The sequence below is a fragment of the Arachis hypogaea genome, chromosome 5 (assembly GCF_003086295.3).
Source record: "Arachis hypogaea cultivar Tifrunner chromosome 5, arahy.Tifrunner.gnm2.J5K5, whole genome shotgun sequence".
NCBI lineage: Eukaryota > Viridiplantae > Streptophyta > Magnoliopsida > Fabales > Fabaceae > Arachis > Arachis hypogaea.
In genome coordinates this window covers 114326761-114347790 of record NC_092040.1, presented here as the reverse complement: position 1 = coordinate 114347790, position 21030 = coordinate 114326761, and the positions used below count along the sequence as shown (strand labels likewise).

At 30.9% G+C, this 21030-nt stretch overlaps 2 protein-coding genes across 2 annotated transcripts; one reads left to right on the top strand and one right to left on the bottom strand.

The window, feature by feature from the left end:
• Window positions 1-3480: 3480 nt before the first annotated feature.
• LOC112802976 (uncharacterized) lies at window positions 3481-9066 on the top strand. The gene is made up of 7 exons (XM_025846415.3): window positions 3481-4402; window positions 5342-5420; window positions 6165-6316; window positions 6767-6890; window positions 7009-7194; window positions 7514-7585; window positions 7702-9066. The coding sequence occupies exons 1-7, from the start codon at window positions 3945-3947 to the stop codon at window positions 8524-8526; spliced, it is 1896 nt and encodes a 631-aa protein (XP_025702200.1). The 5' UTR covers window positions 3481-3944; the 3' UTR covers window positions 8527-9066.
• A 1202-nt stretch (window positions 9067-10268) lies between these two features.
• LOC112802975 (vacuolar iron transporter homolog 4) lies at window positions 10269-12793 on the bottom strand. The gene is made up of 2 exons (XM_025846414.3): window positions 12637-12793; window positions 10269-11453 (listed from the first exon to the last, which is right to left on the bottom strand). The coding sequence occupies exons 1-2, from the start codon at window positions 12658-12660 to the stop codon at window positions 10752-10754; spliced, it is 726 nt and encodes a 241-aa protein (XP_025702199.1). The 5' UTR covers window positions 12661-12793; the 3' UTR covers window positions 10269-10751.
• Window positions 12794-21030: the final 8237 nt, after the last annotated feature.

Sequence of the window (21030 nt, the reverse complement as noted above, 5' to 3'; positions counted from 1 at the left end):
ATTTTATTTTTCTTTAAGAACTATCATACATTTATTTCTATATTGGGTAAATAATTTACATTAACAGTAATAAAATCATATCCATATTTATTGACTTATTGTATATGTTGATTTTATTTTATAGTATATAATTTGCTCACTCTTCATGTTTTCTCCAAAATAATTTTTAACATTAAAACTCCCAAAGAGCACAAAGCATTTTTTTTTAATGGAAAAATTTTCACTCATCTCAATTTTGTAAATGTTCAATCCTTATTCACTGTATAAGACTTTTTTATAAGCATTGCCTTAGTTTTTTATTTATTATTTTATATTTTTAAATTTTTTTCCGTTTATCACAATCTTTGTCAAGTATCAACCATCCTATTAATTTTTTCTATATTATAGCATTTGAATTTGACCATCTTATTTAAAAATTGATTCATATTTTCTATATTTTATATTCTATTTTATATTTATAAAAGTCAGTTTATAAAAATATAAGTTGCACAGTAAAATTTGTAAAAATATCTTTAACTTAACATTTAATTCTACACACATAAACATTTATAATTTCATACTCATAACATTCATAATTTCATATATATAATTTTCATAATTAATGTGTTTTTACAATTAATATTACTCAATTCAAAATGATGTATTCTTTAAATTACCTCACATGTATATGTGCTAATGAGTCATGATTTCAAATTATTTTATATTTTTATTTAAATATTAATAGTATACTTATTTATTAATTTTAATCTCATCAGTTAATAATTACATTTTAAAATTTATTTCATAAATTTTTTCCTGTTTCATTTCTATTTTTTTATAACATATAGTCTTTATGTATAATATAAAATATATAATAATTTATTAAAATATCTCTAATTTAACCTCTATAATTCAAACATATAATATCCATTAAACCTAGCTATCAATGGATGCTCGCCATTATAATAATCTTAAAATGAGTTCTAAACTTCTAATACTATGAAGTGCTAATGTGATGGTTGCTACAAATTAAAAATACTAATTTTGTAGCTTTCATTATTCATGAGTGGTGCAAGCAAGATAGGTATCTATCAACTCAGTGCCCTTCTATGTTCCCAAAACTAGCTATACATAGATGGGGTTTGCTATGATGTCTATACATAGTTGCCTGACTTACCAAAGAAAAAAAAAAAACTTAATTTAAAAAAATATAAAAAATAATAATTTTTAAATATTTAAAATTTATTATAAAAAATAAGTTCGACAAATTTAACACCAAATTCATAAGCATAGTTATAAAAATCAAACCAGACTGATCGATTCGACTGAAAAATAAATGAACTGAATCTTAAGTTATTTCGGTTTATTTTTTAAACCGTATAAAAAAAAGAACCAACATAAACCGATAAAAATCAGAATAAACCAATAAAAATCGACGAAAATCGATATAAATCGGTCTAACCGAAATAATCTGTTTGAAAAAAAATTTTAAAATGTCTCCACCAGTTTTCAGTTTTCACTTGTCACTCAACCATTATGTTTCTTAACATTGTATGTGACAAATATTAATTATATAGTATACATTTAATTACATAATTTTATAAATATATAATTTAATTTAATTTTGTATTCTTTATTTTTTAAATTAATTATATTTTAATTATATATTATTATTAATATAAATATAAATTTTACTAAATATTTATTAATCTGCTTGATCTATTTCAATGCTAGTATTGTAATTAAAATTATTTATTTTGATATTAGTGTTAAAATTTACTAATATTATAATTAGATGATAGGCCTTTTGAATTAATTGTTATTTTTATTGTGTCAAATTAAGATACTCTTGTAGTATTATTGATAAATTTTATGGGTTTTTTATATTAATTATTTTTAGCAATTGAGACTTGATTTTTTTATAAAATATTAGTGAAGATATGTGTTTTAAATTTTAGTTTTAAGTTTTTAATTATTTTATATTTTTTATTTATATGAGACTGATTTTACCGATTTAACCAGTAATTTATCGATTAAACCAATAAATCAGTAAACTAATAGTTTGATTGGTTCGATCACTAATTTGGTTATGGCAACTATGCTTATAAAAAAAAAATTGCCTATATATATATGCCTGGGAATAGATTCTCTCAATTATTAAAAAAATTAAAAATTTAAAATATAATTTTTAACTCTTTATATTTTTTTCATATTTATTTTTGTCTTATTTATAAAATTTAATATAAAAAATTATATTTTACTCCATCCATGGTTAAAAAAAGAGGATGCATTACCATGATCTGCTGTCGTGTAAGATGGATCAAGAAACCTACGACATTGCTTGCCCAATTTGACAAGTGCCCCCAAAAGCAACTACCTCCATTTATCACTATTAGCAAGTTATATAGTTGGAATGAAAATTTTATATAAAATTAGAGTAGTAATTAAAAACGTGAAATATAAAATCATAAGATAATTAGTAAAATCGTATGATTTTATAAAATAATCATAACTAGTTGATTTAATTAAAATTATAATATTTATAATTGTATGAGTTAAATTAAAATCCTAACTTTTTAGATATATTCATAATTAAGCACGTGTAATGTTGTGTATTATTTGTCTTCCCTATCTTTTTTCTTTTACTTTATTCATGTAAAAAATATAATAAAAAAGTGATATTATTAATTAAAATTTAAAAATGGTTAAATCTATTATTCTCATTTTTATTTACAGATAATATTTATTTTGGTCAACAAAAATTAAATGAATGAATTTATATGTTCTTTAACTTTTAAATATACTTTACTCTAAAAATTTAATTAAAAATAATAAAAAATAATTTGTCCAATAAAATATTTATCAAAAGATTAAACTTTTAAAAATTAATTTAAATGTCTACTATACTTTTAATTACGGTCAATATGATCCACGTATTTCAAAGTTGATTCATGTAATTTAATTGATATCTATCGAGTTTGATTTAATTAAATTCTATCAAACAATATCAGACACAATATTGTCAATTAAGTAGCCATGACAAACCAAGATAATATTTAAACAAAATGATCGAGTACTTCTAAGGTGGAAAAATTAGATAAATAAAAAAATAAAAATTAATTATTTTTAAATTAAGATAATTTAATTTACATATGATAGAAATTATAAATTTAGTATTAATTAATTACTTACTTTATATTTATAATTCTTTTCATTTTAAAAGATTTTTTTCTATATAAAAATACTATATATACATAAAAAATAAATTACTAAATTAATTACTATCTATTTATATATGGTAAAAATTTAAATAAATTAATTTTATATAAAGTTGATAATGAGAGTCGTTAAATAATAATTTAGTCAAATATATTAAATTATTTAATGATTAATTTAGTCAAATTTATTATTTTTTTCACAAATACACATACATAAATAAATTTTCAAATAAATTATTTTAAAAATTACCTATAAATTTAATTAGATTAATGTGCAAAATTTGTTTCCTATAAACGGAGGACAGAAGCATGAAACGCTTCTCTCTGCATTAATGGGAAGAATCCATATCCCGTCCCGGTAGAAGCACTCAACATACAAAATCTGCAAAAATCAAAACCAGCCACAGCGAATTCTCCAAAATACCCTCACATTCTTCCTTAATTCACCTACTTCACAGCCGCTGCACTATTCCCTTTAGCTCAGGGTTACATAGTCAATTCACATCCAAGTTCCTCTACAAAAAACCAACGCTGCAGATTATTCTCCACAACGACATCGTTTCAACCAGCATTAGCTCCTCGCCACCGGCCAACGGCGCCGCCGAGAACCGTCTCACCATTCGATTTCCATAATTGCCCTTTCCCGGGGCTTTCAAATTCGATTCCACAAACCCTGAAAAAGCGAAAAACCTTCGATTTCGATCATTAGGGTTTTTCGTTCGATTTGGGAATTCTTTTGAGGATTTAATGGCGGATCGCGAGGAAGAGGATTTGCAAATGGCGATTCGGATGAGCATGCAGCAGCACTCGCCGCCAGAGCCGAAGCGGAGCAAGCCGAGGGACGCCGTCGCAGGGGCCGTATCGGGTTTGCCGGAGGAGTCGCCGGAGGCAAAGAGCCGACGGATGCAACGGGAGCTCATGGCCGCGGCCGCTGAGAAGCGGATGATGGCGATGGCTGCGACGTCGACGGCGACGGTGAATAAGAGCGATTTGCCGACGGCAACGGCAGCGGGTAAAGGCGGGAAGGGCGGTGGTGATGTGGTGATGACAGAGGAAAAGGGGAAAGCCGTGCGTTCGGAAGGTGGGAGTGAGAGGTTGATGAGTAAGGAGCTGTCTGCAGAAGAAGCGAATGAGTTGTTTGCTCTTGTGTTTGGGAGTGAGGTCTCAAAGGGGATTCTAGCGCAATGGTGCAATCAGGGAATAAGGTATTCTCATGGCTAAATTCTGTGGTGAATTCTTTATTTTAAAGTTTTGTTGATAATATTTATTTACATTTTCCTCCAATATGGAAATTTTGTAGTTAATTTGCATTGTGGTTACTGAAAATGTGAATTGATTTAAATTCCAATCTTATATCACGAATTAAGTTCTTATTTATTGTTCAATGGTGAGGTTGAATAATTGAAAGACTCATTCTTATGCTTAATTTGAATTTTGTTCTATGTTGAACAATGTGTATATCTAAAGTTCAAAATATGACTTTAGTCCAAAATTGTGCGAGGAAAGTTATTTTGAGATGGTTATTTGGTTTATGAAAGCTTGATGTTGGATGTTTTGATGTATCAAATCATCTGTTGCATGTGGTTTTACTGAATTCAACAAAATGGAAAGGATAATGTTGCCCCCTTTGTTTGTGAATTTTCATGGAAGAAAGGTAAGGGAACTAGTCTGTTCTTTAAGCTGTCAATGAAGAAAAGTGAAGGGGAATTCATTTATACGGCTTGTTATTTACACCCTTTTTGTGTTTTCCCTGTGAGACAAAATACAAATGCAGCATACTGGGGAAAAAAAAGAAAAAACAAAAAGGAGAAGCTTCATTACTATATAAATTTAAAATAGCCTCATCATGATTTTCCAACTAAATTCACTGAAAAACAACATGAACTAATGACTGCAATAGGATCTTTGCATATATGCCACCAATGTGCAGATAGAGAAACGCCACATGATGACATGAATGCAAGTAATTTCACCGTGGTGTATAATTCATTAATAGATTACTTTTTTAATTGTCTAAAAAAATTATACCATGCATGTCATCCTTTTCTAGAAGGGTTTTGAATTCTTTCTTTCATGTACTTTTAAATTATAATACGTTTATCTGCCTACTTCTTGATGCTATTACCATGTAAACTTTCCTATAGGTTTAGCTCTGATCCAGAAACATCAATGGGACTAGTGCAGCATGAAGGTGGGCCATGTGGCGTTTTGGCAGCTATACAAGTAATGGTCCCCGCTTTTTAGTTTTTTTTTTTTTTTTTTTTGGGAAGCTGTTGAATTCTGTTTGTAACTGTTCAATATCGTTTTGACATCCAGTCTTCCATCTATTGAAAGCCGAGTCCTATTAATATCCAGTGCTACAAACATCATTTGTGTGTGTGTGTGTGTGTGTGTGTGTGTCGTCATTCTGAAATTGTAATATGTAATACCCCAAATATCACAATGTTCAACATTCTCAGATAATAAGTTTGAAGTTTGGTAACTTGAATATGATGGGTACTACTCCTGTTATTGTTTTAATTTTGTTGTACACCACTAGAATGGGATCCTTGGAGTAACGGTTGAGTTATCTCCATGTGACCTCAAGGTTAGGCTGCATACATTACACCTTTTGGGTGTGACCCTTCCCCATATTCTGCGTTAATGCGGGATGCTTGTGTACTGGGCTGCCCTTTTTTCATGAATTCTGTGTTCCCTGTGTATATATTTTAGGTTTAAATAAATGGATTTTAATTATGCCCTGCTTTGCTTATTCTCGGTTTCTTGATCTTTGACCCAAATCATCCAACCAATAAATTAATATCAGTTTTATTTTGCTTGGTCTGTGTGAGCATGTATTGAGATGTGCTAATGTGCATTATTTTTTTTTCTCTTTCCTCTTCATTTGTTTCTTCTACTGATACTCATAATTTCTAGAAGCATTTTCTTTTGTGCTGATGTAACATGTTTTTCCTTTTAACTTTGCAGGCATTTGCGCTCAAATACATTCTTTTCTTCCGTAATGAGTTGAAAGATGCATTATTCATGCCACAGAACCGGGTCTTGAGGGGATCGTCTTCTAAAAGTCAATCTGTTCCATCAAATGTTTTTTCTTCACTTACTGAAGATCTAAAAGTAAGGTGATTAACTTATTCCTGATCAGTCATTTTTGTTAACTAGGTAAATGCATTAATTTTAGAGATCTAGTTCTTGTCCTTTGTACTAAATTATGTCAATATCTTTTATATGTAATGGTTTTAATGGGGATATGAGGGGGGTTTGGTATTTCCTAAAATACCTTCCATTATATATAATTCATAAAAAAAATATTTATTTGTTGACCTTTATACATTGGCATATTAAATAAGCATCAAACAAAGATTACCATAAGGTGTCCTCAAATAAGTTTTGTTTTTCCTTCCATTTCGTTTCATCTATTAATCTCATTGAGCATTGGTTATGAAAATCAAATGTCTTTCTACATGCTTCATTGCTTTTTAGTTTTTGATGTTGACAGGTATACCCTTTAATGGTAACATGCGCTTTCTTCATTAATTGTTTTATTAATTATTTAATATTTTTTTTAACAGTGCCCTTGTAAGAAGCATGAGTGAAATATTGTTCATGTGTGGAAATAATGAAAGGGCTGTGGTTGCAACTCTGAGCATTCTAGGGAGTGACATTCAACATTCTGAAAATCTTTCTAGGGATGAGGTAGCTTGAATTTTCTGTTGATATTGGTAGTGCAACAGCATGATGCAATAGTCTTTTGCAGTTCTATACTCCTGCTACGATGTTCTTATTGCTAAGTCAGGTCTTGTTTGATGAATAGGTAATTGCAAAAGCACTCGAAGGTCTTTCCATAGAATCCGGCTTGGATCTGCAAAAAGTTCTTAGAATTGAAACATACACGTCGCAAGCAACTGCATTGAAGAGACTTGAAGCAATGATTCCATCATTCCAAAGCCGTATGGGGGCACTGCTTTTCCTGATATCTGCTTTACTTTCCCGGGGACTGGTATGTTCTTTTAGTTGCAATTGCATCTTAAGAATTCCATGACTTGGCTAATTGTAGTGTTGAATGGGATTGTAATTAAAAGCTTTGAATATTCAAAGCTATGCATAGGAAATCTTCATGCTTAAATAATTTTTAATTCTTATTTTTTAGAGTTTCAGAAAAAAGAAAAAAAGGATGAGCTTACACTTCTTACAGATTTGGGGAATATGGTGGCCAATCAAGTGATTAAATGCCATTGAATAATAACTGAGAATTTGCATTTGTTATTTTTTTTAAAATGTGTACGGGTTAACGCTTGCAATATTTTCCTTTCTTGTAGGACTTGGTTCAAGCTGACAGGGATGATCCTAGCCTACCTCTAGTTACTGCTCCTTTTGGGCATGCGTCACAGGTATTTGCAGACAGGCAATTGAAAAATGCTGCTATCCTTTGTACTACTGTGTTTTCGAAATTCTCTGATATAGCATATTTTAAGGTTGTTCTTTTTGGTCCAATTTTTTGTTGTAGGAAATTGTGAATTTACTGCTGTGTGGACAGGCTGTCCCTAATGTCTTTGATGGCAGGATGGATTTAGGTGGAGGAATGTTTCTTAAAGGTATATCCCAGTGTGTAGAAGTTGGATTTCTCACACTGCTAGAATCCCTTAATTTCTGCAAGGTGGGTCAGTATTTGAAATGCCCAAAGTGGCCTATATGGGTTGTTGGGAGTGAATCCCACTACACAGTACTGTTTGCCCTTGACACAAGTGTTCAAAACGAGAATGAACTAGAAGAGAGGGAATCACAGATACGCAAAGCATTTGATGCCCAAGATCAGAGTGGAGGTGGTGGTTTCATTAGTGTGGAGGGTTTCCATCAAGTTCTCAGAGAAACAAATATCAAACTCCCACAAGAGAAGCTTGAGCACCTTTGTGGTACAGGCTTCATTGTATGGAGTGAGTTTTGGCAAGTAATTTTGGATCTTGACAAGAGTTTGGGAGGTTTGAAGGATTCATCGGGACTGATGGGTAAGAAGGTTTTTTATCTCTACCATTTTAATGGGATTGCTAAGTCAGATCTAAATGGCGGTCAATTAAACTTTAGGGGTGAAACTCCATTACAAAGACCCAGACTCACGAAATTGAGAGTTTCGGTTCCTCCAAGATGGACGCCTGAGGAATACATGGCAGATGTGCCAGTTTCATCTTCTTCCGCAGCAACTGAATCTTCTGGGAAAGACACTGAAGTATCAAAACCCGAGCCTTCTCAGCATGCACCTTTGGTAGATTGCATAAGGACTCGCTGGCCGCGTGCCGTATGCAGTTGGTCAGGGGATCCTCCTAGTATAGTCTGAGGGGTTTATATGGGGCCGTTTTCCTGTGGTTTTGTAGAAGCAGAAGAGGGTAAGAAAAACATGGTTCAACACCTGCTATGCCGCAAGATTGAAAAGAAAGAGTTGAGGTTTTCATCATTTACTTTGGTGTCGCACTTGAAGGCACCTAATTTGGTTCGGGTATCTTAAATTTTCTCCAATATGTGCAAGGCCCTTGTTCAATGTGGAGCAGTGTATCCGACAAGAACCTTAGATTTTGTCATGTCATTCAAAAGTTTAGAAGGAAGAGTGGTGTTATATTTGTTGTTTAAGCCAAGTTGTAAAGTCCCTTTTAATGCACACTTGGCCGTCTCAGTTAGAAAGAATTTAGTTCTTGGGGGGTTATTGAATAAACTTGAGTATCTCTTTGTTACCGTTGAAGTTGTTGTAATATTAATTTTTTTCTTTATAAATTTTTATCGTTATTGGCTTATGAATAGGGGAATATTAATATTCATATTTGTATTATACTAAAAATGCTTGCATATATGATATGTATATCAAGCAATGCTTGTTTTGTCAGGGTCTCGTTGTTGTAGCATTCTCTGGTGCTAATTGAACTCTCAAGGCCACACCATTCAACTATTAGGGTGTATCTAGATAACGGTAAAAAGTCGGTGGAAATTTCATTGAAAACGATGAAATTTTATTCCCAATTCATTCCAAAAATCAAATACCCCTTATTGGCTTGCTGTACAAACTTCAGAATTCGAAACAAACAAAAATAGAATGGCTTATTATGTAGTTAGTGAACCTCTATACAGTAATGGATTGTGAGTGTTTTCACCTCTCCTCTCATCTTCGTACAATCAATACTCTTATTTGAATAGTGGCCTTTTAATACTGTTGAGACAGTTTAGGGGATGAAGCACAAATAATTGCAACTTTGAAAGGGAAACCGTGTTTAATGAGAGATTTAATATATCTTATTTGCAAATCTAGTAAGATGATATTGCATCCAAGATTTAACTTCTTTATCATAAGTTTCAATTATTTATATATCGATACAAGAATATGGCGTCTACATCATGGGTTTGAAAAAAATTCCTCTTATATTGTCCAATGACATAAGAAGATTATTGTCAAAACCTTAACAACTAAAGTTACATCCGTTGTCCTTTTATATTTCAAGTTAAATATATATATCTTGAACCAAAATTGGAGAAAAAAGTTGACTCAACACCTATCCTGTCCGAATCCACATGTTCGGTATTCTAAACATAATAAGAAAGAAAAATATTATTTGTATTATGTCTGTATATATTTCTCTTTTATATTTTTTAATTGTGATATTAAAAGTGATTGATAAGAAACGAGAGAAAATATAAACTTTGTTCCGTATACAATGAAAAGAAAATGTACAGAAAAGATATATATAAAAAAGTGTGCAAACATAATTTCTCAAGAAAATAGCATATGCCAGAAAAGGTTGTATCATTATCAACATGCAAAGCAATTCAACATGGCCAGTGACCATAGCATATATTGGCATGTTCTTCCTATTGGAACTTTCTCCCTTTTGTGATGTTGCTTTAATTTATTAGTGTATGGAAACAACTCACATAAAAGTCTTTACGTGAATATGATCATTACAAATATTTAGATAATTTAATATTTTTATTAAATTATTAATTTTATTTAAAAATAATTTTATGTAGTCACCTAAGTACATACCTTTTAAATAATAATAATAATAATAATAATAATAATAATAATAATAATAATAATAATAATAATAAGCTTTAGTTCATTACCAATATAATTATCATACATGAAAAGAAGCACTTCTTGTATACAAATTACAAAGGTGGAAACTCGGTTACAGTCGAATTCAGGTGAAGTTGATAATTGAGAGTTGTTAGATGATTTGATTGATTTGATTAAATTTTCATCTAACACCTCTCAACTATCAACTTCACGTAAAGTCGACTGCAGTTGAGTCTTTACCAATTACAAAAGGCTTTGAAACACTACAAACCCTTACCCTCATTTTATGCTAAGTAACAAGACAACTTTAATTTTCTTCAACTTATATGCTCTCATCTAATCATTTCTAGTAAAAAGACAAGGAAATGCATGAGTGCCTTCCTTTAATACATTGTTGATTTAAGAATATCTTAAAATTTCAAAATAACATATATATCAAATAGGTAGTAAATAACAAAGGGTGTTTATAGAATAATTAACATAATATGACAAAGTAATAATTAAAGAGCACTTGATCCTATCAACTTGGTAAGAGCAAAAGTAATAGCCATGGCCATCCAACCACCAAGAAGAACCCTTAAAGAAGACCTAAAAACAGGAACCTTACCAAGAACAGCACCTAACCAACCAAACAGAACCAAAGCAAAGGTTACAGCAGCCACAACCACACCAAGCCTCACCTTATATTCTCTTATGAAAGAAGCAGAAAGCAATGGCACCATTGCACCAATAGAAAATGCCAAAGCTGATGCTGCTGCTGCTTGTAAAGGGTTTGGCAATCTTTCTTCTTCTTCTTCTTCGTCAGAATTGTTGTTGTTATTGTTTCCTCTTTCTTTGTCCCTCTTCATTTGAGCGAGTTCAACGTCGAGTTGCGAGTAGACAGACACAAACTCACCTATGGCCATGCTGCAAGCGCCGGCAACTAAGCCTGCAAAACCGGTGAGGATCATGGCTTTGATGTCTTGTTTCACTGCTCCAACACCCATCATTAGTGATGCTGTTGAGACCAACCCATCATTGGCTCCAAGAACCGCAGCACGTAGCCATTGAGATCTTCTTGAGTAGTCAAAGAAATCTTCTTCTTCTTCTTCCTCCTTCTTGGTTTCAATGATCTCAAGTGGTGTTGTTGTTGTTGCTTGTTGCTCAAGGTCATTGTTGTTGTTGCTATGAAAGACTTGTTTGTTGGTGTGATTGAGGGAAGCCTGATTTGATGCCATGAAAATGGAAAAGAGTAATAAGAAATTAAACTCTTGATGAATATAGAAAATAATGAACGAAGAAGAAGAAGAAGATGAAGAGTGTCTGTGTGGAGAGAGTAGTGTGGTTGACACACGCTATGAAGAAGGGTATTTATGGAAGAAAATTTTGTCTATGTTGCAGCCAAATGTGGGACAAACCCACTCATCAAAAGCCAAAAACATTTTCCATACCATCATTTCTTAATTGGTATTTAAATCATCAATAATAATAATAATAATAAAATCAGTTTAAATAGTTAAAAATTATTTTATTTAGTATTTATTATTATTAAAATAATTATGTAATTTTAGATATAATAAATATATAAATACGAATATTATATATATGAAATTATAAATATTATGTTATATAAAATAACTTTAGATATTGTCTTTTCTAAAATGATCGTTAAATGATATTTATGTGCAATTTATTTTTAAATATAATAATAAATGCAATGAAAAAAAAATAATTATGCTATATGTAAAAAAAAATTAACTCTTTATATATATTAAAATATAAAATTTAAGATAAAAAATCTTTTTTGTCCTTAATTTTACTATTTTTTTAGACAAATTAAAGTTTATACTTTTTCTTCTAAAATAATATATATTTATTACTTTTTTATTCTTTCTATTATATTCATTTCTACGTCTAATTAGAAAGGAAGATATAAAAAGTGTACTAAAAAAGGGTGCAAAGAACACATCTCGTTAAAAAAAACCAAATATAATAAAAATGCATTATTTTAAAAAAAAAAAGTACACTTTAAAATAGATCAAAAAGCAATACAAACTAATTAAATATATTTTTCAAACACAACTAATCCAACTATAATTCTAAAATTGGTATATAATATAGTAAATGTTGCCTCACTTACTAAAGAATTGAAAAAGCTACACTGAAGATTTAAGGCAAAATTTATTACTCATGTATTAACATAGTTATTATTAATGGATATGAATGTGATGATGAGGTAATTTATTTACTGAAACTGCGTTTAGTTTACTGCAAATTAAACCCTAAAATAACTTTAGGCATGTAATTCATAACAGGGAACCAAAAAAAAAAAAGGTCAAAATCACTATATATCAATAATGCTTTTGTTCACTAAAAAAAAAAAAAGAAAGAAGAGTAGTATAGTACCTCTTTTTTAAAGTTACAAATCATAAATGGGAGGCACTGTTGATCAGATAAAAAACTTTACACACCAATCAATAGTATATTGAATCCCAGAAACAATTCAATAATTTTATTTAGTGAGAGAATGATGAAGAGAAAACAAAGCACTATTAAACATAGTTTTAGTACATAACATATGCTATATTTATATACATTCCAATTGGGAAGGACTAAATAAATAAAAAGAGTATATAGAATAATAATTCAACTAGAGACAAATAGTAGCCATAGAGAGAAGAGAATTAATAGAGATCAAACTATATACGTCATCTAATTTATCTCCAAATAAAATTAATTAAGGTAAGTTTTACCAAACCCAAAGTTCATGAGATGAGTCACAAAGAAGGCATGAACCACACAAGGGACAAAGATATTGATGATATTGATACATATAATGTCATATGCAAATGCAACTTAACACAAGGGAATAAAAAAAAAGGTGCATTATCCTTGTTTCTTCAGTTACAATACAGCAAGAACAACAGGATTTCGTGTTGCATTTGTAAATAAAGCAAAAATCATGTGATTCCTATTTAGTTAAGGTGTAAAGTAATGCTTGTTTTTGTTCCTAATATATATAATTTATGGGTCGGTTGAAAGCAACGAATCTTAAGCATATAAAAGGGTATGTATGTATGTAACGTGTAATATCCTATTATAACGATTTATGTCACGATGAATAATGATTCACTCATAATAATATATTGCTGAAATTTTGGAAATGATTCTTGGGCTTATATTATTGTTGGATTATATATATATATATATATGCATTTGTTGATGAGTTACCATGTAATATTTTCATCATGATAACACATAGTGGAATATAGTACATACTTTAATTTGCCATTATCAAATCTTTTTGGGGTATCCATCGATAAGTACGGTAGTTAATTTTTGGAATAATCCATTTATTAAAATTTTAATGTTTATTTATTTTTTAAGAAATACTAAACTCTCTTAATAAGAAAAGATGATTTTTTCTATTAAAATTTTTATTATTTATAGGAACATGCTAATTGATATATAAATATTCTTTTCATGATGAGTCCTTATTATTAGCTTTCAAATTATGGTCTACAACTTAATTCAAATATTTATGAGAATAATATTCAAACAAAAATCTTACCGGAATGTTCTTATTTAAATGATGATTATTTATAAGGGATAATAAAAAATATAACAATACTACTCATTTAATATGTGCTCAGTGAATAATCAATTTAGATTGATCTAGTAATTAATTTATTAATTTGTTTAATTAAATATTAAAATTTTAAATTTTGTGCATTTATTTTATTGATCAATAATAAATTTTTAAATAAAATTTTGATCTGCAATAAATTAATACGTAGCACGTAGCACTACACTCATTAATATTGACCATAGCAGGCTTGGAATCTAGCTACTTCGGTTGATAAGGAATAATAGAAAGAACATAAAATAGTGCAAGAAAAGATAATTATATTTTTACGATAAGGGGAAAAGACTTTAAGAAAAATATTTAGACAATCTATTAGACATTATAGTATTGATATATGTAGGTAAAGTTTACAGTTTGATATCTCTGTATGATTTTTCGAATTATATATCGATACTTAGCTGTAAAATTATTTGATATTGATCAATCGATATTTTATTAGATAATGGTTGGTTACTATTCAACTCTTATACTCTTAGTGTGTTTCAAGTTGAAGATATTTTATTTGAAGAAAACCGAGAGGGTGATCAACCCAATCATATCTTGAACCACTACTAAGAGCTGATGATGATTTGTGACTTGTACCAATTTGATAGTGTAATAATATCTATCAGATTATATTTGTTGTTAGAATTAGTTTTAGATATTGTAATCGTGCATATGCACCTAATATTGTCTCATAAATAGATATTAAAAATTATAAAAATTCCGTCAATAATATAGATATTAATGTTGGATTTTTGGGTTTTTTTTTTTTTATATAGAGAAAAAACCTAAATGCAAGTATCTAAGTATCTAAGTTCATGAATAGTTAAAGTGGCTGAGGTGAGTTATGTTAGTATTGTAAGTGTGAGGAGTGTTGAAGTTAGTTCCACATCAAAGAAAGCAAGGAAGAGTGAGGAGTTTATAAGACGAGAGACCCATTAACTTGACACCTTAAGGTTTTAAAGTTTGATGTGGTGTCTTCTCATCTTATGTTCTCTCATTTGATTCCTTCCCGAAGTCTTCCCGGTTTAGCTCTATTTTTGTGGTATTATCCTGGTCTTCCCGGACTTACGGGGGGTGAGTGGAGGCCTCGGTCCCCCAGATTTTTTTAAAAAAGATTAATAGTAATAAGTTATTAAGTACGATTTAATTTTTTAAAAATTTATTTAATATTTAGTCTAATATAAATAAAAGTCTAGTCTAATCTAAATATTAATGATTTCTAATATCTAAAAAATAAGTAACAATATTAAAAAAATATGAAAAGATATTATTACTAATATTTTTTAATTAAATAAAATTTTTCAAATCCCATAAAATAGATTTTTTTTTCTTCTTGTGAGTGTCTTTGATTCATTTGGTATTAATTTTCTCTATTTCAACTACTATAACTGAGAGTTCTTTTTTAGCTATGAATATTGTGAAGAATAATTCAGAAACAAAATGAAAGATAATTTTTTTGCTAATTATCTTTTAATTATATTGAAAAGAAAATTGCTAAAAAATTTGACACAAATTCTATTATTGATGAATTTTATAAAATGAAAAATCGACCACTTCGTTAATAAAAAGTACATATATATCTTTTGTACTTTAAAATATATTCTCTATCAATATATTTTTGTAATACATTTTACATTATATAATTTTTTTGCATAATTTCTTAATATTATATATATTATTGGCCCTCCATGATACTATTTCTGGATCTGTCACTGGGTATTATATTAAAATATATACTGGTATTAATACTTATTATGAGTGGATATTGTTAATACTTATTATGAATGTATAAAATATATATTAAAATATAATATAAATATTAACAATAAATTAATTAGCTTATATATTTATACATAAATATAAAATAATTTAATAATTAATTTTTAGTATATATATAATATTAAATCAGTCACTATATATTTAATAAAAATATATAATTTTTAGTATATATATAATATATAATCAGTCACTATATATTTTAAAATATATTTTATATTAATAATTAATTTTAATATATATCTAAAATATTTATAAATTTATAACAAATATTCTTCACCTTAAAATTAAAATTACAAAAAGAAAAAAAATCTTTCTCGTTTCACATCTACATATATATTCATAATGATTACAGTCTATATAGGAAGAGCAAGTGAAATTTTCTTATAGTGCCGTCAAACTTGATATAAGTTGTTTAAATTATTTTAATGGCCCATCAAAACCTAATCTAACTTGAAAAATAGAAGTAATTAATTAATGAAGGGGGAAAAGCGCCCAATAGCTAAGCAAGATTTATATGGAGTGCTGAAGAGGAAAGCACTAAAAGCATTGTGAGGAAAAAAGAAAAAAAAAACAATTGCATGATTGGAAATTTGGAATAGAAAATTAGATAATTTAAATAAATAATGGGAGGGAGTGTGCATTCCACACGAATACCAATATCTCTTCCAATCAGAGACAGAAACCAAAGTTTTTCCTTTTCAATTTTCATTGATCTTAATTTGCACTCCAAACGTTACTTCCACTATTTTGGTGACACCAACTTGTGCTCAATGGATCAGACTGGTGAGGATTAATTCAATAAGCTAAGGTCCACAAACTTTGTCTCATTATATTATTGATTTCCACAATAATTCTAAAGTAAGTCCCAGAGAAGTAAAGGTGATTCTATTATCTACAATAATAATGACATCCATTAACTTTACATCTTATTGGTGTATGTTGTTAAGTAAGTTGATTAATTACTTCTTGTTATAATAATATAATTATCATATACAACTTTAAAAAATACATTATAGTAGCATATACATAGTAGTACATTGGTATTTTAATTTTTTAATTTCCACTAAAGAATTATTGGAAGCAAATACGAATTAAATATTATTGAAGAGTTCCTATAATGTCAAAAAGTTCTGTATAGAATAATTTGTTTAATGATTTATTGAACTGAAAGGTACCAGAAGTTTTGAAAAAAAATTTACAAAAAAATTGAGATGAGAGAGCAGAGGTGATTAAAATCAGGAATTCAGTATTAGAGAAGTAAAAGATTAAAGTGTCTCAGTTTTTTATAGTGAATTTTATACATTGTTAGTGGAAATTAGGTATGTGATTACAAGTTAGTTAGGCACTAAATCCAGAGTGTAATAGAATTGTGCTAAGCTGTCATAACTGATTTTGCAACTGAGGCTGAGTTTGAAGGTTGTGGAAGGTTTTGTACTGTGTACACTAACATGCCCCCTTCAAACCAAGGGTTTTCTAGAGATCTACTTCGAACACTCTGATCAAGTTTTGAAACTTAAGGAATGTTGCTGCTGAGAGGGGCTTGGTGAGTGTGTCTGTGAGTTGGTCTTGTGTTGGGATATGCTGAATAAAAAGCTCCTTTTTTGTGACAAAGTCTCTTACAAAATATTGATTTAGAGCGAAGTGCTTTGATTTATTGTGTAGAATCGGATTGACAGACAGAAGAACAACACTTTAATTATCACGTATACCACAAGCTTGGCAGAGCATGGCATTCTAATCTCAGTAAACAAGTTTTGCAACTAGACTATCTCGGTTACTATATCTGCAATACCTCTGAACTCTATTTCTGTACTAATTCTTGAGACTGCAGATTATTTTCTACTTGTCCAAGATACTAGGTTGGGACCTAGGTAGATTCTATACTCGTTGGTGGACTTTCTGTCATCGATATCACTGGCCCAGTCTGAATCATAGAAATCATAGACTCTGAAATTTGTGCACTTGCTGAACCTCAGACTATACTGAGTTGTACCTGAGAGATATCGGATGATCCTCTTTACTGTTTTCCAGTGTGAGTCAAGAGGATTGTGAAGAAATTGTGCAATTTTGTTAACTGAAAAGGAAATTTTCGATCTTGTGATTGTAGCATACTGCAAGCCTCCAACTATCGATCTGTAAAGTGTAGGATTATTAAAACTGCCATCATTAAAGGCTGACAGCATAAGAAAAGAGGTCATAGGAGTGGGCACAGATTTGGCATTGCTCATTTAAGCTCTTTCTAGGAGATCCTAAATGTGCTTTGTTTACTTTAAGGTTACTATCCCGTTGTTGCTATGTTTGACTTCAATGCCAAGAAAGTAGTTCATTTCACCTAGGACTTTGAGAGAAAAGGTGTTGTGTAGCTGAGTCATGATGGAGTTGATCTTTGACTCTAAGTTGCTAGTTACCGAAATGTCATCCACATAAACTAGGATGTAAACTGCTGAAGAAGAGGTGAATCTGGTAAAGAGAGACACATCTGATCTGGTGTTTACAAAGCCAAATTTGAGGAAGGTAGAGCTGAGTTTAGTGAACCAGGCCTTTCGAGCCTGTTTGAGGCCATAAAAAGAACGTTGCAATTTGCATACTTGATACGAGTTTGAAGAGGCAAAGCCCTCTGGTTGTTGTATGTATACATCTTTACTGAGGTCACCATTGAGGAATGCATTGTTGAAGTCGAATTGGCATATTTTCTAGCCTTTTGCAAGCGCAATGTTCAGCATGACTCGAACGATTGTAGGTCTGACCACAGGACTGAAGATTTGGTCATAATCAACTTCTTGCTTTTGGTGAAATCCCTTTGCTACAAGCCTTACCTTGTATTGTGCCATCAGGGTTCTTTTTTACTCGAAATACCCATTTGCAACTTATGGGTACTGAGTGGGGAGGTGGATTAACAAGTCTCCATGTGCTATTTTTCATTTGTGCTAAGTACTCTTCTTCCATGGCTTCTCTCCAATGTGGGGTGGCAAGGGCCTGAGTGATGGACTTTGAAAGACTGTTGATTGAGTCTGTGCTTGAGAGTGTGGCAGTGAGCACTCTTGACTTAGTGATACCACTTTTGCTTCTGGCTTGCATGTGGTGTGTGTTCTGCAAAGTACTGTTGGAATGAGTGTTGGGTCTCAGCTGAGGAACTGGTGCAGTGGTGTCAGCTGTAGGTTGCACACGAGGGCCAGTTTTCACCTGCAAAGGGACAGTTTTAAAGGAATCTGCACTTCCAACAAGATTAGTTTCAGATTCAGAGTCAATGACATAAATTTGTATAGTTTGTAATGAATCAGATAAAGTATTGGTATTAGTGGGAGATGCATCATGAATATCTATGCAGGGTGGTTGAAAAATGTAGGTACTTGATGGTATGCTTTTGGGTGTTTTTGGTTTGTTGAAGGAGTGTTGGGAGTTGAATAATGATGGAAAGGGAAATTCAACCTCATTAAAGATAACGTTCCTTGCCATATAGATTCTTCCTGATGGAAATAAGCATTTGTACCCTTTGTGGTCAGGGTTGTAACCTATGAAGATACACTTGGTGGACCTATTATCTAATTTGTGTTTGTGGTATAGTTTAAGCTAGGGGTAGCAGGCACAGTCAAAGACTTTTAGGGATTGGTAATCTAGTGTGGTGTTAAACAGAGTTTTCAAAGGGAATTTGAGGTTTAAGGTTGGGGGTTGGTAATCTATTTATGAGATAGGTTGCAGTGAAGACAGCTTCATCCCAAAAGGAGAGAGGTAAGGATGCTTGTGACAAGAGGGTGAGGGAGATTTCTGTCAAGTGTCTGTGTTTCCTCTCCACACAACCACTTTGTTGATGTGTGTGAGGGCAGGTAAGTATGTGTTGTATGCCTTGATTTTTGAGGTATTGGCTAAAGGTGTTTGACATGTATTCTTCTCCATTGTTAGTTTGGAATGCCTTAATATTGTGTCCTATTTTATTTTCAATGAGGGTTTTGTATTGAAGAAAGGCTGTGAATGTTTGAGTTTTAGTTTGTAGAAGAAAGGTGCATGTGTATCTACTGCTGAAGGCATCAATAAATTATGCATAGTATTTGAACATGGATTTGCTTAGATGAGGAGAGGGTCCCAAAGATCAGAAAAAACCAAACCAACTCTAGGTGTTTAGTGTATTAGGAATGGGATTGTGGAAAGGGGAGTTGGTGGATTTTGTTGATGGTGCACGACTCACAAAAGGCAGGGGTGCTGTTGGTAAGAGAAAAAGGAATGTTGTGCTTGGTTAGTATGGTTTTAGTGATTCTTTGGAAAGGGTGACCAAGTCTCTTGTACCATAGGTCAAAGGAGCTAAGGGTGTTGGTTGGAGTTCGTGTGTTAAGGTCATGGAATCAGCTGTGGTGTAAGGATGCAGCAGGTTGGGAGGAGGGCTATTGGTAACATCATTAGCAATGGAGTTTGTGAGAAATGCAGCAAACTTATTTTTAGTGGCACAATTAGAAAGAGTAGGTTTGTCAGTGACAGGGTTGACATAATAATTTGTAGTTACAATAATAGCAATAGATTTGTTAGAAGAAACACAAGCAAAAGAAATATTAGAGTGAGCAGGACTATGACAGGAAACAACAACAACAACATATTTATTTGAAGAAATGGGAGTGAATGGTACATTTGCATCAAAATGCACTGCATTAAATGGTACAGATACATCGTAATTCTCTACTTTATTACACAAATTATATGCATTAGCATTTGTATCATCAACATTGCTAATTGTATTACACAAGTCACTTGTATTTATAACTTGGTATGTGCTGCTGTATTTTGGTATTTCTCTTTTTGTTCCTTTCTCTTTTTCACTTTTTCTTGTCACATTATTGTTGCTTGCTACTTTTTCATTTTCATTTTGTGCTTTTCTGTACATAGTGATAGTGTTTGCATTTATTTTCTTTTTCTGTTCAGCATCAAAAGCCTGTGAAGCTAGTGCTTTATTTGACTTCCATATTTGACTTGGTATCTGAATGTCAGTGAACCTATACAGTCTATTTTTAAATTTGCCTTGGAACAGAATCCTCTTGGACTCTTGGCATTTAACAACACATACATAAGGCCAAAACTCAAAGAACACACCATTATCTAGTGCAAATTTGGAGACACTAACTAAATTCTTTGAAATGGTAGGTACATAAAGCAAATTCTGGAGTTTGAAAAATTCATTTGACATAGATGCATGCATGATAGACCTTCCAATATTAGCAATAATCATACCTTTTTCATTACCTCTAAACACTTGTTCAGGTCCTTGGTATTCTGAGCTATTGAGTAGGTTCATCTGGTCAAATGTGAGATGATGAGAGGCTCCAGAGTAAGGGTACCAGCCATTGTCAAAGTTGTTTGTGACGAGTAGTGCTTTTGGAGGATTTTGATTGCTTGTGGTTGCTTGT